Source organism: Apteryx rowi, unplaced genomic scaffold, assembly GCF_003343035.1.
Source record: "Apteryx rowi isolate R43461 unplaced genomic scaffold, aptRow1 scaffold_419, whole genome shotgun sequence".
Lineage (NCBI taxonomy): Eukaryota > Metazoa > Chordata > Aves > Apterygiformes > Apterygidae > Apteryx > Apteryx rowi.
In genome coordinates this window covers 450,841-478,262 of record NW_020450661.1, presented here as the reverse complement: position 1 = coordinate 478,262, position 27,422 = coordinate 450,841, and the positions used below count along the sequence as shown (strand labels likewise).

The 27,422-nt window shown below is 38.3% G+C and overlaps 2 protein-coding genes across 3 annotated transcripts in view; one reads left to right on the top strand and one right to left on the bottom strand.

Annotated features, from left to right (window-relative positions):
• The window catches only part of HMGB2 (high mobility group box 2), a 2,282-nt gene extending 514 nt beyond the window's left edge, over positions 1-1,768 (top strand). The window contains exons 2-5 of the mRNA XM_026075991.1: positions 13-183; positions 392-537; positions 618-792; positions 1,235-1,768. Coding sequence (XP_025931776.1) covers positions 34-183; positions 392-537; positions 618-792; positions 1,235-1,387 — 624 coding nt within the window. The 5' untranslated portion in view covers positions 13-33 and the 3' untranslated portion in view covers positions 1,388-1,768. The remainder of the gene's footprint in view (positions 1-12; positions 184-391; positions 538-617; positions 793-1,234) is intronic.
• Positions 1,769-11,405: 9,637 nt separating this feature from the next.
• Positions 11,406-27,422, bottom strand: part of GALNT7 (polypeptide N-acetylgalactosaminyltransferase 7) — a 50,881-nt gene continuing 34,864 nt past the window's right edge. For both annotated transcript variants that reach the window (XM_026075993.1, XM_026075992.1), the window contains exons 7-12: positions 24,341-24,458; positions 22,075-22,197; positions 19,782-20,000; positions 17,826-17,924; positions 16,317-16,445; positions 11,406-13,803 (exon numbers count right to left, since the gene is read on the bottom strand). In XM_026075993.1, the coding sequence (XP_025931778.1) occupies positions 13,666-13,803; positions 16,317-16,445; positions 17,826-17,924; positions 19,782-20,000; positions 22,075-22,197; positions 24,341-24,458 (826 nt within the window). In that variant the 3' untranslated portion in view covers positions 11,406-13,665. The remainder of the gene's footprint in view (positions 13,804-16,316; positions 16,446-17,825; positions 17,925-19,781; positions 20,001-22,074; positions 22,198-24,340; positions 24,459-27,422) is intronic.

The window sequence follows — 27,422 nt, the reverse complement described above, 5'->3', positions numbered from 1 at the left end:
CCGCCCCCGCAGGGACCCGCCGCCGACCGCGCCATGGGCAAGGGCGACCCCAACAAGCCGCGGGGCAAGATGTCCTCGTACGCCTACTTCGTGCAGACGTGCCGCGAGGAGCACAAGAAGAAGCACCCGGACTCGTCCGTCAACTTCGCCGAGTTCTCGCGGAAGTGCTCGGAGCGGTGGAAGGTGAGCGGGGCCCAGCCCGGCCGGCCACCTGCCGCCGCGGAGCCCGCCGGGCCGCGGCCGGGCAGGGCCCAGCTCCAGCTCCCGCCCCCGCTGCGGGCTGCTGGGAAAAGAGCCTCGGTAGCAGCTGCTGCCGCTTAGACGTTAATGGGTCACCAGGCGCTTTATCTGATCCAGACCACCCCCCCCTTTCCCCTCCATGTGCCTGCAGACAATGTCAAGCAAGGAAAAAGGAAAGTTTGAAGAAATGGCCAAAGGAGACAAAGCTCGTTATGACAGAGAAATGAAAAACTATGTTCCTCCCAAAGGCGAGAAGAAGGGAAAGAAAAAGGACCCTAATGCTCCTAAAAGACCACCGTGAGTGTTTTTATTACCAAAAAAAGTATTTATTCTAATAGCCTGACACTTGCTTACTTAAACCCTTATTCTCATTTTAGATCTGCATTCTTCCTTTTCTGTTCTGAACACCGCCCGAAGATCAAAAGTGATCATCCTGGCTTGTCTATTGGAGATACAGCAAAGAAACTAGGTGAAATGTGGTCTGAACAGTCGGCCAAAGATAAACAGCCATATGAACAGAAGGCTGCAAAACTAAAGGAGAAATATGAAAAGGTACAGTGAAAATAATAAAATACTGGTTAAACTTATAGGGCTTACTGTAAATGTGTCAATTTGGTTTTGCATCTAAGCTGTATATAGTTCATAACTCTAAATAGACTTTATGTCAGATGTTAGAGCTCATGAAAAGGTGTGGCACAAATGGTATTTGGAACCCTTACCTGGATGTAATTTTTACACACCTAGAGACTTCACCAGGGAGACTTTACTTCCAGAAAACAGGTTACCTACTTGGGAAAATATACAGCCATACTCCAAAGTATTGTGGTCACAAATTCCTTAAACTGTCTAGGTCTTCTACCGGCAAAAGATGTAAGCCCCTCTTATATCTTTCCCCCCTTCACATACAATATACATAAAAGTATTAATTACTGGAACTGTACAAACTTATCTTCAGAGTTACATTACCAGCACCTAAATAGCATTTCTCTTGCAGGATATTGCAGCATATCGTGCTAAGAGCAAGAGTGACGCAGGAAAAAAGGGCCCAGGTAGGCCTGCAGGATCCAAGAAGAAAGCAGAACCAGAAGAGGAGGAGGAAGAGGAAGATGATGATGAAGAGGAGGAGGAAGATGAGGATGAGGAATAAATGAATGTCCTGCTGTAAAGATATATGCTCAAAATCCAATATTTTGCTAAGAATGTGAACTCAAGTGCAGCTCATTGTTAGCTTCAGTATAAAAATCTGTACAGAATTGTGTATAGGTAATGTGGTTCTTTGTAGGGAGACCTATATTTTTTAATGTAAGTAGTAGCCGAGGGCTGCTGCGGTTCTGTGTTAAAACAAAGAAGTTGTGGAATGTTTCTGCATATTTAATGGTTTTGTTGAAATTCAGTGACTGATAGCCAGGTGTTTCTTTTTAGCAAAATAAAACAAAGGAGGTAGCTTAATAGCTGATCTTATATTTTGTAGTATATTTGCATTGTATTACTTTTTTTTAACAATTTTGTAATAAAATGATGTACATGATTYTTGGTGTATTCTTAATGTTTCTAAGGGGCTGTGTACTCTTAGAAGTCTGAACCTGTACAGTTCCTATCCTGGACAGGTATTTGGTGCCCTGAACAGGGCTATTGCTTTTATGACAAAATTGGTAAATCTCAGTCTTAAATCCTGGAATGGATACATGGCCAGGATTTGAGCTCTGTTACTTCCCCCCCTGCTCTGTTACCATGGTTCTTTTCCCCCATAATTATGTTTAGTTGCAATTGATGTTTTTCTTACACTAGCATTTGCTTACATCATCTTCTGAGTGAAGTATGTTGTTGATACTTATTTCTAGATGGTAATACTTATTTCTAAACTGCTTTAATAGTTTTGAAAGAAAACAAAGGTTTCAACGTTCTGTCTTGAATCTTAATGTATTAGTTGACAATGGATAAATCTTAGGAACTTTTCCAGAGCTCAGGTTCACTGGCCTTGTTGTTGTCCATATCAGGATAGGAAAGTTGGCAATAAGACAGGGTTAGAAGCATGTCTTTCCAKATGTTCCCTACTCTCCTTCTTTCTCCCCTGGCCCCCTGTGTTAGTGATTTCTTTTAAAACACAGCTTAAGAACAGCATGAAAACTGTTGGAATGTTATCTCCTTACATACCAACAGTTAAGATTCCTGCAAAAAACAGATGAGGTATTTTTAAAGAACATGTGCTGCTGATACATTACTGTCAGTGCAGAATATCACCAGTCACAGTTAATATCTTGGTCTTTAGAAGCTTTTTGGTTTTGTTCAACATTAGTATGCATATTTAGAAGTATAAATCTAGATACAGTATTGGCAAGTGGGAAATTGGAGCTCCTACAGCTTAAGTAATAGCTTCAGTTTAATTTGGAATTGAGGTGAATGCTCGGTAACAGATTTTACTAGCCCTTGAAAACCCAATGCTGAAAAACATTTAATGCTCAGAGATTAAGTACTATAAATGTCAGTGTTCCAACTTAAAAAATTCTGTATTGTCTGTTAAGTTGTTAAAAAAGTTTGAGTGCAGTCACTATACATGTCTAACATAAAAAATGATTTCAGCACTATAAGCGTAATGTTAGTAGAGGTAACTGCAGGCTAGAGAGAATAATGTAATACTTCCTGAAAGAAATGAGTCTTGACTAAAGCATTTTGTGTTTTCCCAAAAGCATGACAGTAACATAACTGTTAAGACAATTCAAATTTTTTTCTACTGAGCAGGATACCAGTTCTTCTAGCCATAAAATTAATCTTTGAAGGCCTTAGAAAGCACAGAGTTGTTTTTCTCTTTTTCCCTGTGTCCCCCCCACCCCCAATGAGATACTTAAAACAGTATCAGAAAGATTGGGATTTACTGCTGTTACACATGTTGGACCTACCAGAGATGCTCAGTGTATGTAGGATAAACATTTCCATTTGCACAGGCTCAGATTTGGGGAAGCTTCAGGCATGAAGTGGAAGCGAGAGGCAGTTCTGTGTGCTGGATATCCAGTGCTTGAGAACATTTCTCTGGTAGAGACTTTACAGTCCTAGAGAACACTTTATCCTTAGCTCAAAAATTCTTCTGGGTAGAGACAATTACTTTTCATAATATGGAACTGAGATTATGTTGGTCTCACATTTTCAACACCATAGTCTGTTGTCCAGATTTTCCTGTAGAAACTTACCCCACCGTCACTTCCCCTGACTTCTCAGGCTCTTTCCCTGAATAGCGATGCTTTAAGAAGTATTTCTGATTTCATTTAAATAAATAATCTTTTGCAGTGAGCAGTAGCATCAGAGTAAATTGACTAGTTTGATTATCTGAAATGCTTTTATCCTTCTCTAGTGCTTTGTAACAAAATACAATCCTTCAGGTGTCCTAAAAAGCTCCATAAATTACAAGATTATTTTAAATATTGTGCCAGAATAAGAGCATACCTTGAGGTAATTCAGAATAAATCAAGGAGTTCCTCTAATGTTTTCCTCAGCAAGATAAAATGACTTCTGGGTCCAATTTCATTTAGCATTAATTGGCTAATTTAGCTACAACACAACTTCTGCATAAACCAGAGCAGAACTGCTTAATATTGCCACTCTGTTGTCCCCGTCCTAAAGATACTCTATGAAAAGCCACCTGTGGTTTGCTCTTGTTTATGATCTCATTTATAAATATTATTTCCTGACTGCTGCAGACCTTCATTGCAAAAATAATAGCCTATTGTACTGCTCTACTTGCCTGACCCACATCATTACACAGATCATTTTGCGTGCATCAGCACACAGTATGAACATGAGCTGCAGCAATCCACAGCAAACCTCTGCATYGAGTTGATCTAACAACTGAGAATGATGTAGTGACTAAAGATAATTAGTGATTTTTTTAAATAGTAATTTGCCCTCTCAGTAAGAATACTGAATACAGATTAAAGACAAACAGAAATGAGTAAAAGTGGAAATTACTGCTTTCAAATTAAGTTTTAAAAAGTGTGGTATGCTCAGGTCAGGAGGCTCAGATAATGTCCATCTGTGAATACTGAAAGAACCAGCACTGGAAAGCACTAGTAAAAGTGATCAAAGTATAAAAGGAATGTGCAGAAAAGATAAGGCCGTAGCAGAAAAGCTGTTAGCTTTTCACATCCGTGTTCAACATGGAGGATCTTAGGAAACTGCAGTCACTAGAAGCTTTTTTCTGGAGATGAATTGGGACATTGGTCTCAAATGAAAACTAAAAGAGGCACCAAAAACAGTTGCAGGCATCAGGGAGTCCGCTCACAAACACTGCACTGGAGGTTCAGCGTAAACGCGTGCCACCCAGTACGGTAGACTAAGACCACCAAAATTAGGCTGATATGCATAAAAAGCAGGTATCAGAGAGTATCAAATGTAGGAAAGTATTCCTTAAACCACTGGAGTTATTTCTAAGATATAGTAAAACAACACTGTAACAGGCTAGATGCAGAAAATGGGTGGCAGGGAAAAACAGGATCAGAGCAACTTGTGAGAACAGATTAATAACTGATTTCAAACACATCAGGACCAGGAAGCCTGCCAAACAGTCCCTTGGGACAATATATGATCAACATATAAAACAATGCTCAGAGAAGATACTAGGGGAAATAAAAGGTGTGTGTGTGKGGGGGGGGCTTTTAAAACTCTTRAGGAGCTTCAGGAAGTTTTGACAACTTTTTAAGGGCCGGGGGAGGGAATGAATGGTGGAGCATCTGTCTCAAATCCAAGTATAAAAGGTTTTGAAACACACTGACAGGACAGATGGTATTCATCCCGGAGTTCTAAAGAAACTCAAGGATGAAATGGCTGAACTATTAACTGTAGTTTATAATTTTTCACTTAAAACTGTCCTAGTACTAGAGGAACGAAAGGTGGTAAATAGGACATCAGCTTTTAGAAAGCATTCCTTGGAGATACAGGGAACTTCATACCAGCAAAGTCCATATAGCAAGCTGGTAGAAACCATAGTACAGATGAGACTTTCCGGACAAATGGCTAAATTGGTCTTTCTGTTTCCTTAGAGGCAGTTCTGTTCCACAGACCTGTAGGAATTCATCAAAAAAAAAAAATCAGTGAACATGAAGCTATGGGAGATCAGGTTGATGTGGTCTATTTGAATTTCTGAAATGCTCTTTGTAAAAGAAACAGAACTGTCATGGAATATGAGGGAAGGCCTTATATAAGTAGCTGGTTAAAAATAAAGGAATAAAATAAGAATTAGTCATCAGTTTTATCAGTGGAGGAAAACCACCTACTTAAAAAAACATAGGATTTGGGGGGTTTAGGGCTAGTGAGACTATTGAATATATTCATAAGTGATCCAGAAGAAAGTGGTGAACAGTGCTGCAATGAAGATGAAGGCTAACAGCAAACTGCAAAGCCAGCTTACAGCCTGAAGCAACTGGATAATAAAAATAGCAGATGAAATTTGGTGTTAATTCAAAGCAACACATGTGAAAGGGAAAAAACAGTCCTAACATTTCTCATCAGTGAGGAGGATGGACAATAAACTACTTAATATTAGTCTGGAGAAGATGCTGGATTTATAATAGATATTTCTGTGAAGATGTAATAGATGTTCATTAGATAGAAAAGCAAATAGAACATAAGGCATGTTCCAGGTATAGAATTGAGAACAAAAGCAAAATATATGACTTTATTACCTTCTTCCTAAAGGTATGTAAAAGGTTTACTTTTTCTTAGATCAACTTGCTGAAAAAAATCTATTTACAAAGTTGATCTTATTTTTCCCAAGAGAAGTCTAAGGTCTGGAGAACAGTAAATATACCTCTTCCTTTTTTGTGTGTTTTCAAAAGGAAAACCTTGATCTGAACAGCTACAGACCTATGAACTGAACCCAGTATACACAGGCTTTGAAACTCAAATAACAAAAAAGAAATTACAAATGCATCTAAATAGAACGTCATAAAAAATGGAATGGGAATTTTACCTTGTAWTGATTACCTAAAGATCTGTTCAACTGTTTGATAACTGTATCGCAAGCATTTTGTATCTAATATCGCTATATAAACCTGCTCTCACTCATTCAGTGATGGAGTGTCTGCTGTGATAGTGTCTGTCACTGATTCAGCTTCACTTGCCTTAGCATCCTTACCCTACATTTACTCTTCTGTTCATTTCTCATTCTGGCTTGTATTTCCTTCCACATCTTGAAATAAGTAAATGTTTTGCCTGCAGTCCCTGCATTTCTGGAATTGTTGGGGCTTTAGTATGAGCTGCATCATAGCCCAGTCTGCTTTTTCATGATTCCTCTTGAATCTGGAGTGAAGGATCCCGTAACGGAGCCCAGATGTAGAACTCATCTCTGTGTTCTCCAGTGCACGCAGCCCTAGAAGGCTCATAACCTTGCTAATCRTGGGATGTGCAGGAGATTCAAACCTCCCCCTGCAAAAAATTGATTTATTTGCCTACACAAATTTATTTTCATATAAGCAATCAAGGAATTGTCACATGCCAGCACCAATTAGTGCACAGACCTATATATTGCTCCAACTACAAGATAATATCCCAACATAACCAACCCTAGGCCTCAGTGTTGGAGAGAGTCTTGATGTTGTTCCAGGAATGAATACAAAGTCAGCCATCAGAAAAAATCTTTTAGCCAGCAAATCTGATGCCTTATCTAAATGTTGTACGGCTATTCTCAGTATTTCCTTGCTCAAATATCTATTGGTAAAGTTTGTGCCCATAATGTCTGTCCTTCAGTAGAGCTGAAGGGATGGCATTTGTGTGGACAAGCTTAAAGGGCAGAGTCAAATGACTTCTCACAGAAAAGGACCTGAAAGGTCCTTCTGAAAATATGTTGTGATGACAGTGCTGCCATCTTGAAACTAGCTCCTGTCCAGTATCTGGACCTGACACTAACCTAGCACTAACTGCACCTTTGGGAGTTARGGTCTTTAACAAGCCTTCGGTGGATCTCCTAGATCTCACTGCTCTGTCTCACCAGAGGAACAAACTGCAGAGCCAGTGTGCCTCTTCAGGAACCTTGAAACTTTTTGCATAACTGGATGTTATGGATGACCAAAGTCTGCCTAGATTCAGAAAGTAGTTAGACGAATTCTGCACTATTAAATAGAAAATACCATCTCTAGCTAAGAAAGTGCTTGAATTGTAAATTGCCAAAAGCAGGAATAGTGCTAGAGAAGTAGTATTACATCCTTGCCCTGTCCTTCTACTCTGTCCTGCGCTCCTTGACCATATTGATCCTATTGACCGCTGAGGGAGACAGGATAGTATGCTAGCTAGACCTTTGGTCTGATCTTTATATACTTTTTAAGTTCTTATCTTAAGCTTGGTATCCAAAGTAAGAATATTCTTCAGCTTTGTCCAGTAGAGACCAAGGGTCCCAATACTTCAGGAGGGCGGGCATTATCTCTCATAAGCATCACATGGAAGATAATGGGATAATTACGGTAGTAACAGGCAAAAAAAGCACAAGAGTTTGTTCCCATCTCMAGTGAGGAATGGCTCCACTCAATAGTATCTTACCCCAAAATCTTTATTATCAGTAGCAGCCAGACCACATTCTGCAACTGGGTTACAGAACTGTTTTCCTGAACAACATCCCATACTATCTTACCTTTTTTTCCCCAGATCACAGGGGACACAGCTTCTCTCTCTGTTGTCTGGTCAATTCTCTGCCTCCAGAGGTTCCTCTCCATCTTTAGGACACGTAGGACTTCAGGGCATTTCTCAGTCAATTAAAAGAGCAATATGAGTAGAAGCACTTCCACAGTTTTGTGTGTTTTTTGCCCTGGTCATTTCTTCCCAAATCTCTCTTCTTATGAACCCACCAGAATCTTTCCAGAAGGCCTCCACCTCCATTCAGTTCTACTTTCACTCATTGTTTCTGCTGCCTCAGAAATGAAAATACGAAAATTGTAATTGTAGCTCTCCATAGGATGAGCCTGATTGTCTTAAAGACCCTGGCAATAGGGTATAATGACCCTGCAGACTTAGGCTAGCAACCTACGAGGCATTCACTGCCAGGTACACCTCCAAGTACCACAGAATGATGTGGCTCTTCCCCAGTGGGCTCTAGGGATGAGATTGCCAGTTTTTTGGAAGCAGAGCTTGCAGAGGGCACATTTCTCCCAAAAGCCCTTGAAAATGCAGATACTAGTCTTCACAGCTCTGACCACAGCTTTTATCCTGATGTGCTATTGCTATATCTCTGTCACAGGCCTAACCCAGAATACGCAGCTACACACAGAAGATCCAGAGGACTTTATATTCAAAGACCCATCACTGTTTAATGTTAGGAGTTGCTCAAAGATACCAGCCTATGACTGTATTCTCTTGGGGAAACCTCTCCAAAGATTTCAAGAGAGAAGGCTGTATCTAGACTCCTATTTCCATTCCAGAGCCTTCAAGTGATAGAGAAGGCCTACTCCAAACAGGACTTTTTAATTTTCATCTAAAGACTGTATTTTAACAACTGCCTGGGCATGCTGCCTCCTTGATTAACACACACTGTTCCCAGTAGCCTTTTCAAGAAATGTGAAATATCATCTCTCCTTTGATTTCTCCCTTCCCCATCCAGGACCTCTCAGATTCTCAGCTGGAGGTCTACTGTTGCCATCGCACACATCTTAGGCATTAGAGTTTGGGGCTATTTAATATAGGTTAGTGCTATGCTGCCTCTCCCACCTTCCTGCTCCTTTCAGCCTCTTTCTCGTGACACCACATTTCTTTTGCACAAGTAACAGTGCTAATTCCACACCAAATCATTTCACTTGGGAGCCCACCTGAGGAAGCTCTGCTTTCAGACTCCATGATTGCATTCATGAGGCCTGCGGGACCTACCTAGCCTTAACCCTGCCTTACCTGCGCTCCAGTTCAGAAGCTACATGGTTCTTGTCACTAAAGAAATCACATTTCTCTTCAGTGAAGTACCTTCTTGATAAGAAACAGAAGGGCTCTAACAAGCACACATACCTTTTCATCTTGGGAGTTTGAATAGCTCTAAATCCCTCTTGCAGGCTTTGATCCTTGTCGTCTTAGTGTACCTGTTAACTGAAGGAATTTGCATTTTTCATCAGTCAGTTAAGATGCATCAGACCATGAGCTATGTCACTGCCTTGCCAAAGGCTGTCTCTATCCACACTATTCTTCAGAAGGGCCACAGAACAGTGTGACATTGTGAAAAAGCTGAAGGCTGTGCAAACAGCTTTAAAAAACAAAAAAACAGGACCCATGTTCCACTGCAATTGGGAATACCTAATTAGTTTCTTGTCATGAAGACATGGACTACGTTTTGAAGATTAAAAACCAGAAGGTTACTAACCATTAACTGGGTTAATGAGATGTGTAATCCACACAAACAGCTCTTCCCGCTCTGCTGTGCTCCATACCTCGGTTAACAAGCCCACGGCCACGGGAACCAAGCGCAAGGCAGCACACTCTGGCGCACACAGCTGCAGGAGCCGCACGTGGGGGCACTCGAACCAGAGGCTTCCCCCAGGGAACGTGGGGACAAAGTGGCTCCAGGCTCTAGGGCTCACTTACAGCCTATGCACTTTTTTTAACCTAAGCAAGGCAAACTCAGCTAAAGTTCTCGATAGCTTATCTATCTAGACTTTACAGAGTCATCCATACAAAGCCAAGCTACAGAACTTACCATTCCCAGACTATAGGACTTCAGAGGAGACCTGTAAGGTAAGTAAAGTCAACAGCCAAGAGACTGAAAACTGGCAACCAGTTCTGGCTTTCCCAGACAGTAAATATTAGCCTGGAAGATAACCACTGACACTGCTCAGGGATTACTCTCATAAATGTAGCATTAGCAACTTTTCAGAACAGAAAACTTTTCAGAGCAAGAAGTAATATTCCCTATTTTTTCAGAGCAAGGAAAACTGTCAGAAACAGAAATACTGCTAATTTGTTTTCCCTAATATGTTTCTCTTCACCTATTACAATCAGCAGATCCAAGTTCAATGCTTTTACAAAAAACAGTTTGTGTTTAATGGTGTAAATAACTTCTCTGCATGTTCAGAAGTTCTCCTTCTTATTATGCCTCTGTGGGTCTTGCACAATTCACCCTTCTTTAACCTAAAGGGAGAACTGTGCTTCATATATTGCAAAACCTAATAGAGAACATCCTCCATGTTTTTATAGGTTTGTTTTTTTTTGTAAAAAGTTTCTCTTGTAGATCAGAGATGGGTACAAAATTCTTACATCCCTGCCATGGTGTAACATAGGTATTAGGCCTCTTAGTCTAGTTTCAAGAGCAGTAAGTTGATCCCGATTTTTGACTTTCGGGACTGCTATTTGGAGGAAGATGATATGTAAGCAGCAAAGAGTAGTAAAGGACTTTGACTGACAGAAGGGCAAGAGAAGGAATTGATTACAGGATGCCACCAATGTTTACAGGGGTTTTGGTACCATCGGAAGTGTGCTGTTTGCACTCCTGGTGCCAGGAGCTTGGCTAATGAAGAAACCTGTCTTCAGACATGTTGGCATAGAGACCTCCTCCTCCCTCCTTCCTACCATAYGCTGTTTCAGTGCATAAAAGGGTATTCCTTACATGAACTGGCTGGCACTATAATCCCACTGATTTGCCAAAGGAGCCTTTTGAAATCCAAACACACAAAAGTACATTGAGAGACATGGCTGGAAAACAAGAATTTCATTCCTAAAATATTAAGTGTTATAAGTTTCAGCATTTAGCTTTGCTCCTAGGTCAGAACTTGTGTCTTCTGTAGCTCAGTTGAATTGCATAATCTTTTGATAAGAAACCTTCCCAGGCAAAAAATGTTTGGGGAAACATGTATTTGTTTATGCAGACATACTGACTAAGGTAAACTATAAGTCAAAACACTACCAACTGTTCTTCGGTTCTGCTTTAGAAATTATTGTCAGGTTCATTTCCTGTGAGCGCACTAAATTTTATCCAATTAGCTCAGGGCAGGTAATACAGAATCCAAATCCAAATGTGTCCACATGGACACAYTTCTCAGTGGAAATTCTGTTTTTGGTATCACTGAAAAAACCCTCAGCCCCAACAGGTGTGATAAAAGGTGCCTAAATAAAAAGTAACAAAATATTTTAATGTTTGTAAGTATGTAACATTGAAGTYGTCTAAATTTAGAGATAAGGGGTTCCTATAAAGATCCATGTTTATTCTGTAAAAGTATAGTAAACCCAAAAATTCAAATATTTTATTTACTTCACCTAAAAAACAAGCAACCCATAAGTAAGATATACACAGGCTTCTCAGATTTATCCCTAATAAAATTTTTTTTTAAAGATTTATACAATTTCTACAGAAACATACAGTGTATCAAAATCTGCATAAATCAAATTTATAAAATATGTAGAAATGCATAGTGATATTATCATCAACTTACAAAGCAAGAATATGGGAATTATTTTTTCCAAGCAGGCTATAGTAGGAAAAAGTCATTAGAGCAACAGCTTCTTACGATCTCATGTTTTGTAAGGTTTTCAGTCCCACATACAGATTCATATTCACATACAGCATCAGCTTTTAATGAATTGCACAAAATACCCATTTAAAATGCACACCCGCACAATTTATGTGCCACCTTTCTCTTATGCATAGTAATATGATTAAATTAATCTACCCAACACACAAAAACAGAGTCAGTTTTCATACACACAAGGAACAAGTACCGACACACACCCTTATTTTCCTTTTTCCAGTTTCTCCCTCCTTTATTTTCTATTTTCCATACCTCTTAAAGGATAGATGAGAAGTTTAAAGAAACTAGGAAAGATCCCAAATCAATATATCAGTGCAGACAGCCCTATAAGGATCAAACTCTGTCACCAGATATGATACATAACCCTTGTTAAAGTCAACAGAAGCTGCATGCAATGCTATTCTAGATTTCAGGGGAATATTCAGTCATATTTTAGTGTGACATGTTATAGACATAACTCTTATTAAATCAGTACACTCTGATGTCATCAGTATTTAACAGTCACAAAATCTTGAATAAGGAAGGGAGGATAAGTCATTTCTCCTCCACGTCTGTTCATTTAGAGTAAATATTTATACCCTTACAGGAGTTCCCACTACAAACTCCCATTCAAAACATTTTTAGCAATTGCTTCTTCACATTCTGTTTTGTACACTATAGCACCAAGCGGTTGTATTTTGTGTTCATAATCCTTCAGAAAAAGTTTTCAGTGAAAAAAAGAAAAATTAATATGAACAGATGTGGTTTCAGGATTCCCTCTTATCAAGTCTAAATCTGGAATCCAAACTAGTTTACAGATGACCTTTTTAAGAAGTATGCACATGTGTTAATGAGCTATGGGTTTGTTTGCTTTTTTTCCAATTAAAAGTTTCAGCTCACCTCTAAGTGAATTCCATTTAAAATAACTCTACAAATGAAGAATTGGATTATTTCTAAGTTTTATATAATTGTGCAGCTTTTTTTTTTAAATATGTAAGGCATGATATAAACAAGTAAGTTAATGCTTATAAATTTTTAACTGGAATTGAGAGAGTGCTTGCTTTCATCAGAATGTACCACATAGTGCTACACTTTACACTAAGCTCTTCCTTGCACTATATAAAAAGCATTTAGTTGCTTCAGCATTGTCAAATATACCAAATGCAAGGAACAGATCCTGGGGCAACATCCCCAATTTTGGATTCTAATGAAGTTGGAGCATCTGCAGCCAAGGGGCACATGAGATTTTCTGGGAGATCTCAGAGCACTTTTTTCTGTCGTCTGTGCTTTGACTCACCAATAAGCAGTAAGTACAGTAGCCAGACTGGCAACAGAAATTTCTCTTAGGTAACACAGTATTTACACAGGGTTGTACAGTTGATCCCTACCATGGTCACAGCTCAAAAAAAAATCTACTGTATAATTTCCAACAAATGCTGTTCTTGTAAAATAGAGAAATGAAAGAGGCACTAAATATGTTGAAATTCACCTTCTGAAAAAGCAGCATGACTGTGAGAGAAGGCCACCCTGGCTAATGACCTGTGGCAGTGCTTAGTAAGATGTAAAATTAAATAAAAATATACAACAGGTTGATAATCACCAAGTTCTATGAAAGTCTGGTTACTCCAACCTTTTCAAGTGTGTGTAAAAAAACTGCCTTCAGACCCCTGAGTGTATCCCAAAGAAGACGACAATGCTTTTAACTATGTTCCTATGAAACATAGCTAACAGCACATTAATTTACCAACATCTTAAAACAAAAAGATGTAAACATCTACAGAGTTTAAGGTAAAGCAGTTTTGTAAACATTAACTGCAGATGATAATGTTATTGTAATAATCACAGTTCATCTATGTCCTTCATCCAAGTCAGGAGGCTCACAGCTTTACAGAGTTAATAGTTGCAGCAGTTTTCAGGCTATTTTCAGTTCTGCACAAATTAATGTGTCAGTAGGTAGGTTTTTGTTTGTCTACACACTGAGAATGTTGTTCATTTCCCATTTTTGCGTTGCTTTACTGGAGTCACACTCTGAAATAAAGACTTGATGTAGGACCTCTGAACGATCCAAGCACTTCCCTGATGGAATATGAGTAAATCTGTGCAGATTCTGGAAAACAAAACCACCAGGAACATACATACCTACATACATACATACATATATATATATACATATATATATATTCTTCACAACTTTAGTATAGCTATTTACTGTTACAGAAACAAGTTTCAGGGTCCCTGTGGAAAGATCAGTTCTATACTCATTATATTACTTGTTAAACCTAGATTTTCATATCCTTCATATTATGAAATGTTTGATGCATTTATTCACTTGAAATATCTCACATTTCTCTGTGGAAACACACTGCTAAAAAAATAAGCAAAACAGTCTAAAATGCCTCCAGCATTTTTATCCTGTAACAAAAAAGAAGAGTAAGTCTTGAGGACAACTCTATGAGAAGTGTCTTTATTGGGAAGATCTTCCTTTGGTTAGCTCTCATGTAAAGTAACCGTAACAACATTAACTACATTGGGAAAAAGCAGTAATTTTGCTTTGTTTCACTGGTAACAGGAAGGAGGAAAAAAAAAAAGGAAAAAGAAAAAGGGATGGGAGAGCAAGTCTGTCCTGCAGAACAACAGCAGACAGCCCAAGAGCTTGCAGACCTATTGCATCTAACACATTCAGACTGGGACTCGCAGGTTTGGCTCCTGCCACACACACCCCTTGCTGCAGCACCTGCATCTCCCGTGTTTGCCGAGCAGCCTGTGACTTCTCCTCTGTGGGGCCTCCCCATCACCCCACATGCACGCGCACCACACCCCCATCACGCGGCCCAGCACATTTTGGAGCGCTAAACAGACGTCTGGCCAAAGGCAATAACCTGGCAAGAGCCGGCCAGGCTCTGGCTGTTTGGGTGCTGTCACCGAAGCCCCACTACTACACACCATGCAGCAGGAGCACAGAGGTTATGCTCAAGCTGGCACACCAGTGCTTATTCCATAAACAACCAACCAACCCGATAAAAATCTCCTGGCAGCTTTCATTTACACTAGGCCACAACATTTTTCAGCAGTTCATAAGCATTTCATTCCTTACACCCTTTCATTAGAAGAAACGGTCGTACCCTCTGCACTGCACTACAGGGAGTGCCAAACTTCTATTTGCTTGGTTACAACATACCCTTGGTGGTCCTTTTGCTCTCCAGCATGCACCCCCCCCCCTTTTTTTCTTTTTGGAAACCAATCACTGTTTTGTTCTGCAGCCTAGGCTGTGTCTATTGGGTTTCCATATAACTTGTAGCAATAAGCAAACAATTACACAACTTGGTACCACTGTGGAGGAAATGGATCTTCTTGCATAAAAGAAATGCTCGGAGAAGAGCCAAGCAATGTGCTGCGACAAACTAGAAAGGCTGGAGAAATAACAAGTGCTGTAGGTTATTCTGATATTAAAGCAAGAGTCAGCAGACACTGAAACACTGCTTATTGATTTTTAAATTTTGCATTTAAAGATTTTTGTCTGTCCGAGCAGCACAAAAAAGCTGAGTGGAAACAACATTCTGCTGCTCAAGGTTTCACAGCTCCACGCAAGTATCACAGAAGGTGGGGTGCTTAAAGGATAACAGATGGATTTCCCTGCACTCAGCAATGCCTGCATCCTTCAGAGAAACAGTCCAGGTAACCAGCTAATGAACTAATAAAAATCCAGTATCCTAGACAGACTGAAGAAAAAATCCCCAACAGAGAGAAGATTTTCTTAGATATAAGACCAAGTTATATGTGGATGTATCCAAGGATAACAGCACCCTTAGACTACCCTATTTTTTAGAGAGAATCAAAAATAGAGACATTAAGTCTGGTACTTACTAAATAGGCTGTAACAGCCTTACACGTATATCAGCCAACATTCCAAGTCCTTATTAAAAATTCATAGATTTTGCAATAGCATTATAATGGCTCCACACCCATAATTCACAACAGAGCATGTTTGCATAGAGAATGGTTAATGAACAGGAAAAAGAAATACTGAAGAAGGCAAAGACAACACAAAAAGGCAAATGACGAGTAAAGCCATGTTTTGCTATTCCTATGTACAGCTTAAAACATCTTCTGTCTTTTAAAGAGAGTAGCACTTCAATTTAGATATCCCAAAATTAGATACAGTATTGTTCCTAGCTGCTAAAAGCACGTCAGCTTTTAAGTTATCTTCTCGCAGCACCCATTTTACAGAGAACTTTCTTGATAGCAAGTGTACCAGCAGAGAGGTTGATGGCACAAAAAGCTTTTACAAACTCTGTTGCTGGTAGTGGACAACCTCTTTGCTTCCTCTGAGACAGGTGCTAACTCCTAACATACCTGTGGCTGCACATGCAGCCTCACAAGATTTTCTTTAAAGATTTTTCCTACAGAATACAGGAAGCACCAACAAAAGCATCTTTCCCTAGGGGAAGTTTTTCCAGTAAGCAGGGATTTCTGAGAATGTCTCATTAACAATTTACTTAGTTCAGTTAACCTTGTCATAGATGTCTATTTTCAGATGCATGTGGAATAATAATACTAAAAAGAAGGTGCAACAAAACAGGATGCAAATAAAATTTGTTTCCAAATGTATCTGTTACATACCTTGAAGTATTGCCAATCCTTGTATTCATTCAGATTACAGTGTGTAATCATAATTTTGGATCCATCAGGTCCTTTAGTTAAGCACTGATCATACTGCATGAGTTGATTAGCTTCATTGATTCGGAAAAGCTAACAGAAAAAAGATGACACCTTTGTAATAGTTGACTTCATAACGTAACTAAAATTTTAGAAACACTGAAAACACCAAAGAAATTGCATCATTCAAAATATCCTCTGGTGTTATTATATCTAGCTTTAAGGAGGACTCCTTATTTTAGATAACATAAAGCATTCTATTCTTATTATCTGACACTCAATTTTATGGATGACTTTCTGTTTGGATTTAGAAGGCTAAGAAACTTACCAAGTGAGACAAAAATGATAAAAATAGAGGGATCCCTATTTGGGAGACTTCTAGAAGTGTTTGATTAAAAGTCTTGGTATGGTTTGACAGCTAAATAACCCACTGCCTTTCTAAAGGTCTGGTAGCAAGTCTTTTGCCCTGGCCAGTATTTTCATCTGAAGACAGTAAAAGTTTGATATTTTATACATGGGGAAAATCAAACTAATACACACAAACAGATCTTAGCTACTTCTCATGAAATAATTGTCACAGGACTTTTTGAGGTAACATATACAGAAAGGGTATTTTAGTGGATGTTTGCTTAAAATCAAAGATGCATTTCCAGAGGCTATCCAATTAAGAATTAACTGAAGAGGATTTTTTTACAGCCTCACTCCATATGTGGTTTCAGGACTGTCATGGCGAGACTTGCCTGCATGAGGACAATTTCATTATTAAGCTGTTTTTATTTTGGTTTAAGTCTACATCAGTGTAAGTAAGGACTTTAAATGCTGAAAAGTTATCCAACTCAAAAAGGAGATGTAAATACAGAATAGCCTTTAGTAGTCTTAGTAGTGTGGAGAGGTTTGYGAAGATTTAGGTGAAACAGGATAGTACATAGTAGATTGCAACCATCTATTAGTAATTAAGTTTTGCCAATTAATTTGTAAATGAAGCAAAGACAAATTTGTATTCCATTTCTTATCTCCTGTGGTGGAAGATGAGTTACTCTACAACAGTATTTTATATTTTCATTGCAGCAAAACAATTTTGGTAAATAACTGAGCCAGAGTAAGGGGGGTACTTCCTGAAGGATTAATTATTAAGTGAGGATAAATGATGAATCATCAGTGATGCTAAGAGCTGCGGTTGTACTAAAGCAGTGATATGGTTGCTTTAAAACACGGTTCTTGCTTCCTCACGCACCTACCTCTCTGCAAAAAAAAGATTGGGAATTTATTTCTTCAATTTTGTGCAGTTTGTGTTTGAAAAGATGTTTTCAGACCCCTATATTTTAGGAATGTCAGTATGCTTAAGGAAAATCCCTAACTCCCATTTTTGCAGTTGGCACATAAGTTATTTTATGTACAACTTTAACAGAGAAATGGCTTTGTTACCTTCCACTGCAAGCAATTCTCTTTCAAATTTTCCTCAAAGCTGCTTACCTGATTTCCTCCCATTCTGTGACATGGCCCAAGTTCAACAAAGCCACCATTGGTGTGCCCCATGCTATCGATACAGTAGGAAGTTTCAAAGCCTCTAATCTGGAAAAAAAGGTTTTCACTTTAAGTTGGTCTCTAGGAAAAATAAGTGCAAAGAAATTCAGAAATTTCCACTTATCATTCAAACCAGAAACATTTATCTGCCACACGGATATCTAGACAAGACTGCATATGAAATTTAAATAAAGATGTTCACTTTTCTGAGAGAGCGTGCTACCCATACTAATTTGAGGGCTCTTATGAGTTAATGAGCACACTGATAACGCTATAGAGTTGCAAAGATCAGTTCCAAATTAATGACACTGAAGAGTAGCACTTTCAACTATTTTAATTTATTCAGTCTCCTGTTGAAGTGTGTTCAGCCTCTCATACCTTCATAAATGAGGCAAAGTAGGAGCTCTGTTAGGTTGTTCTCACCTTGTGGAAGGTGTGAGGAGATAAACCTGACATAGAACTAGACCTAAAAGTCTATATAATATACAATATGGAAACTTCAACCTTATGTCACTCACAACCCACTTCCCCTGACAGAGAGAAAATTTAATCATCAATATGAAGAAGTTACAAACAGCAGTTACTGATGAAACTGCAAAAAGTCACAACCCACTGACCAGTTGTTCAGAAATACATTCTGAAACAGCAATTCTGCTGCAAAAAAAAAAGAAAAAAAAGATGAAGGGCAGGCACAAGCTAAGGATAAAGAATAAAAATCCTGCCAGAAAGAACGCCTTAACTGCTGATTATCCCATCTTCCCTTCATAATGATCAACAAAAAGACTTTATGACGCACATAACATTCTAAACCTATTTTCCTTGCAGGAACCTCTTTCTTATTCATGACTGTAGAAGTGTAGAAGGAAGTCTAGAAGACCAAGCTTAGATTAGAGACCTGGCTTTCAAACAGAGGGCTAGGGAAGATGAACTGCAYGCTTTCATTCCTGGCAGTTCAGAAATGCAAATAGTGCAGTGTTACCAATATGTGCAAAAAAATAATAATTCTCAGAGTACAATAACTGACAGCCCATGAGCAGCTGAAGAAAACTTTAGAGAAGTCTCTGAACTCCACTCTTTCCTGTTGCTCCACCAGAGCCCCCAGAGATGTTCACTGTTCTCAGGAATAACTTCCCATAACGTGTCTACTATTATTTTCTTCTCTTCAGAAACTATCAGCTTAATGAAGAGAAATATATAACACACCTTTCTAACCCCTTATGTGGATTTAACAGCAGGTCTAAGGCTGATGTACTAACCTAATGCTTTATGCTAGTTTTTAGATAAAAAATAAAGTGGCATTGTTCATCTTGTCCCTCAGATACAAGACCTATTTGTATCCCCTTCCATCATGCATATACTCTATATCACTAATTCCTCAGAGAAGTTAAAAAAGGCACTCATAGTTATAGGAATATGTATAGATCTGTCTTTTCTAGTGCTCCTTCGAAGATACAAAAATTCCATCTGTGTCTGATGATCTTTTCTCTAAGTCCCCAAAGAAAAAGATTATCACCTATTAATCTTTGCGAGTATTCCTACGCACACAGGATTCTCACTTTTCAAAACAAACAAAAACACAAAAAAACCTAAAACAATTTCAAAAAAAAGAGACACCACTGAAGACAGGTACACAGATAAAAATTCTTTAAGGAAATGTGGAACTAATTTAAAACACACACACACACACACACTCACACTCACTCTCACTCTTAAAATACAATTTTTTGTTCTGTCTGAATACTGGTTACAGCTCTACAGCTCTCTGCCTGGTATCATTTACATTCATATAGCAGTAGTCAAAGAGCCTGTTTTCAGATCCCAATCAAGGAACAATTGCTTCCTTTTGAATTCCCAACTTTAAAACCAACACCCTTAAAATAAATATAGGTTATATGCTTTACATACCTCTCCCCATTCCACATTTTTAGGTGGTAAGGGATAATGTGATGTTATGTCATATGCTATTTCTTCCATGAACCACTTAAAACTTTTGCAGTTGTGATCTTCACGGAATTTTTTCAGCTCAGATATATCTCCATAGGGAAGGGCTTTTGTCTCTGGCCGACTGGCATAAAAATAATCTTTATATTCATCCCACCACACTTCTACAACTCTGACGTAGTTCTGTGAAGAACAACATTGTTGCTACCTCAAAGCGCACACAACAGGTCAAATATAACAGCATGTTAATTCTACAAATATAAGGATTTTTCTTCTAAAAATGCTAGCGTGAAATTGTTTTATACCACTAATAATTTGTCATCTTTGGCAGATTATACAAGACAGAAATGCTATTCTCAGATGAGAGTCTAGAGGTGAAGCCAGCAAAATAAATTGACTTAATGAGCGTATTAAGTATTTTTATAAGTTTAGAGAATCTTTGGGAAAGAAAAAAAAGAYTCTTCAGTTACAGGCACAGTCACTGGCTACATAGCAGAAGTACAATTTAGAGTTTGTTTTCATCTTCTATATTACTAACACAGTTAATGACACGCATTAGTCCACAAAGGGTGAAAAATTTAAGTCTTAAACCGGTCAGCTAATGACACATCAAGGAGATTTTATCTCCTTATATATATATTAAGTAAAGTAGTTTATTGCTGCTTGAAGGAAGGAAAAAATGGATTGCTCGTCTGGTGAAAAAGCCTCTCCATCACATCTTTCTACTCAGATTCTTTGATGGCCTTCATCTCTACATTACCTGTACACATGCCAGATGCACACCTCATTTTGTACAGTTCTTTCAGCATTGATGACACAGTGCTAAAACAAAGCCTTAACAGATCTGACTAATGGCACAAATTATGTGATTTACTTTAATCCACTTCCACAAAAATTGAACAAAGCTGTAAGAAAAGCACATCTACAATGTGAATAGGAGTGACACTGAACAGGGCGAAAGCTGTTCCTGGGTACTGCCTTGTGCAGAGAAGCTCCTTAATATTTAGGAATACTCGGCAGGGTTTGTTCTATGCAACAAGGAGATGACCAGACTCGTGTAAGGTGTTTGGATATGCAGCAAATATCTTCGATCAGATTTTTTCAGATTAGTGAAATGGTTTTACAATTTCAGACAAGACAAATGGCTGTTGCTTGCCAGCACCAAAAATTGAAGCTAACACTTACTTATATTGCCTCCCATTGCTCTTTTCTCTGTCTCTATTCCCAGCTATGCATATCTTTCCCTACCTTGCACTGGTCCTAGTGCTCGTTTGCTCAAAATGTAAATCAATTCACCTCACAAATATATTACAAATGTTTTGTGCTTTTTTTTTTTTTTTTGAGGGGGGTGGTGCCAGGTTAGTTTTCTGCCACTGTAGTGAGCTTGGCTGGGGCCGTACTCTGTAACCATACCAGTAGTCATCATCACAGGTAACTTTTAGAAAGACAGCTCTGGGCCTGGAATTCATAAAGAACTGGGTCTGTAGAAATGGGATTTACAACTGCCAAAACACTGCACTAGAGGAAGCATAAACTAGACAATAGACAATCCCAACAGGAAGGGTGTCCCCTGGCTACGGGTAGAAACCTTACGAGAATGGAGTTCACAACCTGCAATTGGTTTTCTTGATTCAATTTCTCTCTTCAGATATGGACAGCCAGCTCACTCGAGGTGATGATGTCTACTTTTAGTATCATAGCTTGAGCAATATTTCTCAACTTGCAAGGTGCCTGAGGAGTTACAAACCTTTACAACAATGTGCAGAGTACCCTATTTTCCAAAGTGCCCTTCACTGCTGCTTAATTAACTGAAACAAATGCAGCTATAAAGGTCTGAGAGACACTAGATTGCAGCATTCACTCACTCAGGGAGATCTTGGGATCATGTCCTGCTTAGTCAAAGGCGGATTTCAAACCCATGATCATCATCTCCCAGGAGTGTGTTGTAGTTAGGCACTTCCAATGGGCACAGTGCAGCAGAGACTTGTGGGATGAGAGAATAAGTAAGAGGAAATATGATTTGTTTCTCAAAGGTGGGGAGGGGTGGAGAAGGAAGAAAGTTTCCGGGAGTCTCTGCTCTTAATATTGCTGCGATTGGCACCAAGATATCCCTGCCATGTGGATAACCATCTTAGCTTTATACACTAATTAGCCTTAGATGAAATGTTTGTTAAAATGCTGCTGACAATTTAATCAGTTAAATTTAAATTTGTTGTCTAAAAATCAAAACACCTTCAAGGCTGCAGCAAAACAGTACCTTTAATGTAGGAGAGGAGCCAACGTACACAGGGGGTGGATTTCCTTGCCAGCCTTGGAGACGATAGATGTGTCCAACACGAGAACAAGGAACAAACAACAGTTTCCCGCCACACTGCCAGATCTACAAGTTTAAACAACGATACAGATATTAATATACATGCACAGGAGTTTAAGGACAAATACATAATAAGTTATGAAAGTGGTGTGAACTACTTTTCTTATTACACTGTGTGATACACTGAAGTATTTTTACTTTAGACATAAACTTGAACATAATTTGGGCCTGAAACGAAAGGCTGTATTCAGCACATCTTCAACTATACCATGAGCTTACTTAACTAAAGTACTACTTTTAAAAAAGTTTGCAGTCTCCTTCCATTGCCATTTTAAAATGACAGTAACAAATGAGTGCACAAAATCTGGAATTGGGTAGTTTGGTAACTACAAGATTAATAATATTTTGATTTAATTAAAGCAATTCATATACCATCACAAAGATGGGTTTTAGTTAGATGCCTACCACACAGTAAGCTTTTCCTAACAAAGACTAGTAGGGGACAATGGTATCTTTGATAACTCAGTGCTCCACCTACGTACAAATATATTAATGATATTAGTTAAAGGAGAAGTCTATGAAAAATAGTTTCAAACACTATTTTGGGTCAGAGAATCAAAAGCTGCCACAAATACTTTGGCTACCTTAACTGAGGATTTATTTGCTTCCTGAAGAGATCAGGTTAATAACATGAAATCAATTTACTCATCAGTATTATCTGCAAAATTGAAAACAAAAACAGGTAAAGAATACATTGCCATTCTGAAATGCCTTCTCTCCACACATCTTTGGATAACCCATCTACGCATGGGGAAAAGGTATCTTAAATAATCTGTAATTTAGTTGTTCATCGTTTTGATGAGTTTAAAATGCAGCATCAAATCTAAATCCAAGATAGCTTTGGGGATGTTCCAAATTAGACTGAATTCCAGATTAGAAGTATATGATTTATCATTATTAGGAAAGATGGCCAGAATATTTTACTTCCTTCATTTCATGTTTTTTATTATCATATTAATTTTCTTACACAGTTTCATCAAAATAAACTGCCAAGAAATTCTAATATACAAAGCCATTATATTTGCTATCCAGGAGACAGCATGCAACACTGATAGAAGTGTTATTTAGTTCTTTTGAAGACTGATTTTGATCTATGTTAAACCAATCTGGAGCATCTACACAATCAGCAATGAATACCTACTTGAGTTACGAACTACTCTATGCAACTTCAGTCATGATTTAAATTGAAGCAAGATGGAGAATTAGAAGGATAAGGACCCTGTATATACAACATCCTCAATAACTGCCTTCTATGCATGAATTTACAAGCTGAGGAAGTGCACTCAGATCTTTCCTCAAAATCATTAACAGCAAGGTTGGCTGGGGAGCTCTGAATGCACTTTCAATAAAATTCAGCTGTGATTTCATAGATCACTGCGGAGGATATTAGATCAGAAATGCAGTCTCCAATTTTGTTGGTTGATTGGGACAGATTCCTGCTGTCTGCCACTTGTGTCCTTATGAATACTAAAGTTGCAAGAGGCTAATGCTTACTATCTTGTATTTCCTGCTAACTGAAGACCATGTATATGTCTAGGACTGATAATAAAATCTTCTGCAGTGATTATGTACCATGCAGTTACAGTGTTTCAATTATGAAGATCTTTCTTTTTGTAAAGAAATTCTCAGAATTTGGAAAAGTCTATGAGATCATTTTTCACCCCTAAAACGCCAGGGAGGAAGGAAATAGATACTTCATCGCATCTCTATATACTTCACATGTATCTATGCATTAACTGCACGCTTGTTTTTCTCTATAATCACTTTCATTAGAAACAACATTCTCCTATAAACACTATAAGAGAACTCAAGATTTTTTTTTTTAGTAAATAAAATAGATTTTTCTCTCAAATTTTCCAGTACAGTTTCAGATCAGATATTCAGGTGCAAGCATAACCCCAAACCATTAAAAATCTAGGTTACTCAGCTCCCACAACCCTAGGCTAGCTCTCTGAACATTTCTGGCCCAAAGCCCACAAGGAAACACTGAGAAAATACACGTCTGTCACACTCCACACAACAAAACCTATATTGGGCTTCAGGAGGCAAAGGTAGTGCAAATCAGAGATAAGTTCATCCGGATGCCAAAGAGAAATATTTACAGAAGACGATCTACTAAACTCAATTAGCTTTTAATTTTTGATGTTACCTTGTAAGAAATTTCAAAATTTTCACCACCCCAAATCTGAAGACCTGGATCATAGAGACCCAGTTCGAAGAAGAAATCACGTTCAATGGCAAACAAGCCACCAGCCATTGCAGGGGACCTGAAGGAAGAACACAATGTAATACTTCTTGCCAAGAGGATATGACAACACTCAGAAAAAGCATTAAGGGAGCAGCTCACCATTAACATATTATAAAGATTAGATTAACGGCAATACATTAAAAAAATCATAAAGCTTTGTCATAAGCTTCCAGTGATTTTCTGAAATGATATTTGTATGATTTTAGGTGAAGTCACATATCTTATATTTATTTTAAATTATACAAAATTTTGGTCTGAATTACCCATTCAGCCAGTCAGCCACCCAACCTGCATCTACAGCTATACTTCTATTAAAAAAATGGTAAGAATCGGTGTGGCAAGACATTTGTCRCTTGACATGCTTTCAAGTTGCTGAGGTAAGAGATGAGACTGCAGAGCAGAATGAAGTTTGTGTTCTGAACGGCTGCCACATTGAAACTCACTGCCTATTACGCCAGTAACAGAGTGTTTCCAGCTAAAGAATATCCTTCTATCTTCCCCCTCTGGCTCTTTTTCTACCACTGTCATATTACACCCTTTTTATTATCCTCAGTGAAATTTTTAAGAGGGCCTGGATTGAGTTGCGCACAGCATAAATTTAGTTCAGTTTTTAAAAAATGGCTCTGTGACACCCTCCTACATATGCCAAGGTTCAATTAATAAGTTTTAATGTGTCAAAAAAAGTTGCAGTTTGGATTACAGCATTTTTTTCCAGAATGGTTCTGACCAGAATTCTTGGCTAGTTTGCTTACCCTGAAATAGAAAGTAGAATATGTTAAGCCATTTTCAGTGCACATACCAAGCATTTTCCACCCGAGGATCAGTAAGTATATAAAACCCCCTAATGGATAAAACCTGGAGTCCCCACTGAGTACTCAATTTTAAAAAGTTTGTAAGGAAAAAGTGAATTCTTTCTGGCCCTTTAGATGATCTGCAGCACTGAAAGGAAGAGGATCCAAGTGTCCAGATCACTTTGGTGAGCTAAGTAAAACACAGGTGAAACATTAGCTCTTGACCAGATTTTTGAAAAACAGGTTGCTTTTAACACTACTTTTTTTTTTTTTTTTTTGGAGTCCATTAAGACTTTTAACTTAGTTGTGCTCCTTTTAGTAGTAAGGATTATGTATTTTCCTTCTGCACATAAATATATTGAGAATTGTTTAAAATAAAAAGTCACCCACAGGCTGAGTCCCTATGGAGTCAGCATGGCTGGGGTAGAAGAAGAATAACAAAAGTAATAAAGCTGATGGATCTACCTGATCAGATGCTAAGAGCGTTTTCTAAATGCCCTTTTCCACTTGTCTGCTTACTGTATTTTCTTCTGACATTGCCGTTGCATCTCAGGGATTCAAAGATTAGGAAGGCAGTGAACGCAGCAGGGCACAGTACTGCCCTGTGGTTTTTCTGCATTTTTGCTTACCCTGATCACCATAAAGGCTTGGCAAGTGCATAGGCCTCAAATGCTGAAGTTTCAGTCTTGGCCTCCAATATGCTGCCAAGCATGCTAAAGAACACAGTAAAAATCCACATAAGCTCAATAGTTTATTTTACAAGATAGGAAGAGGTAAGCTTTATTTTTTGGAAGAAGAATTCAGCCCTGAGGCAATTCTCATGTTACGAAAAGTTTGCTTCTGTGCTTTAAGCTGTGGAGTTTTCACTTTTGTTTTTAAACTAGGCAATTCTGGCTACAATTTTAGCAAAACCTTTAATAGGTCTTACTTGCCTTGGTATTGCTGCAACAAAATGCATATGGCCTGCACATAACAGATGTAAGAAACGTCTTTTTTTAAGACAAAGCATTTTAACTATCAAAGTATTATTAAACATAAGGTCATCTTTTAAACCATTCTGAGAACATGCGTTCTGTGTTTCTGGGAACAGTTTAAAGGATTTTAAGACCTGTTTGGATGGTAAACACAGAATGCAACAGCAATGTTTAAAACAGTTTATCCCCCTCTGAGCGAGTATTAAAGTTCCAATGTGGACAGCCTTGTCAGAAAATGGTATTATTTATATTGTATACAAAATGGAATAGATCAAAGCTTCATAACTTCCTTGCATGTGTTGCCATTTTAGCAAAGAACAATCATGGGTGAGGACAGAGAAYTACCATCATAAGTTCTTACAATGCTTAAATCATATATACAAGCAATAGAAGACACCAGATTCTGAAGATGTAAAGATTGATTTCAAATGTAGTAACATGATTAGTTAAGTGTGATGGGGAAAGTAATAAAAAACAGAGCAGAACCACAACCTCCCAGTCTTGAAAAGCAATCCAGAAACCCTAGTTTCTAAGCAAAATTTCAAATATGTATGTGTTGGAAAAGAAAACATACCTCTCCTACAAAGCAAAAGAAAAAGGCTGGACTTATATGAAAATCATTAGAGTTCTCCCACAAAATAACTTTTTTTAAAGTTACATACATTAAACAAAAACCTCCAAACATATCTAGAACTTACAAATGATCTACCCGATATTCTTAAATAGCATGCTTCTTTGTCAGATGTGAAGCAAGCGGGAGAACTAAGACAAAAGGAATTTTTTTGGATGCACATGCATAATCCATGAGCATTGATGCATGCATCAAGCCATTACAGCAGCCTAAAGATTTTATGCATTACCAGCTAGTATGAATCCTCACAGCATGCTCATTATTTCAAATCAAATGGTTAACTAAGCACTTTTGTTTCCAATACTATTTTTTTAAAAATACTGTATATTTTTAAGGATATGAATATAGTTTTCCCTGGAAAAAAGTTATACAATATTTTACATTGCCAAATAAAAACCCATTATTCCAATGTACACCTTATTAACCACACAAGAGCAGGAATGGAGAGGCAGGAGAAGAAAGATAGTGAAGCTTTTTTGAGCAAATAATCAGCTGTAGCGAAATGGCTGATTAAAAAAGCAGCTGGTGTGGTTAGGAATATGAAGATTTTCAAGCTAAAAGTACATGCGGGTTTTAGTGGATCAATA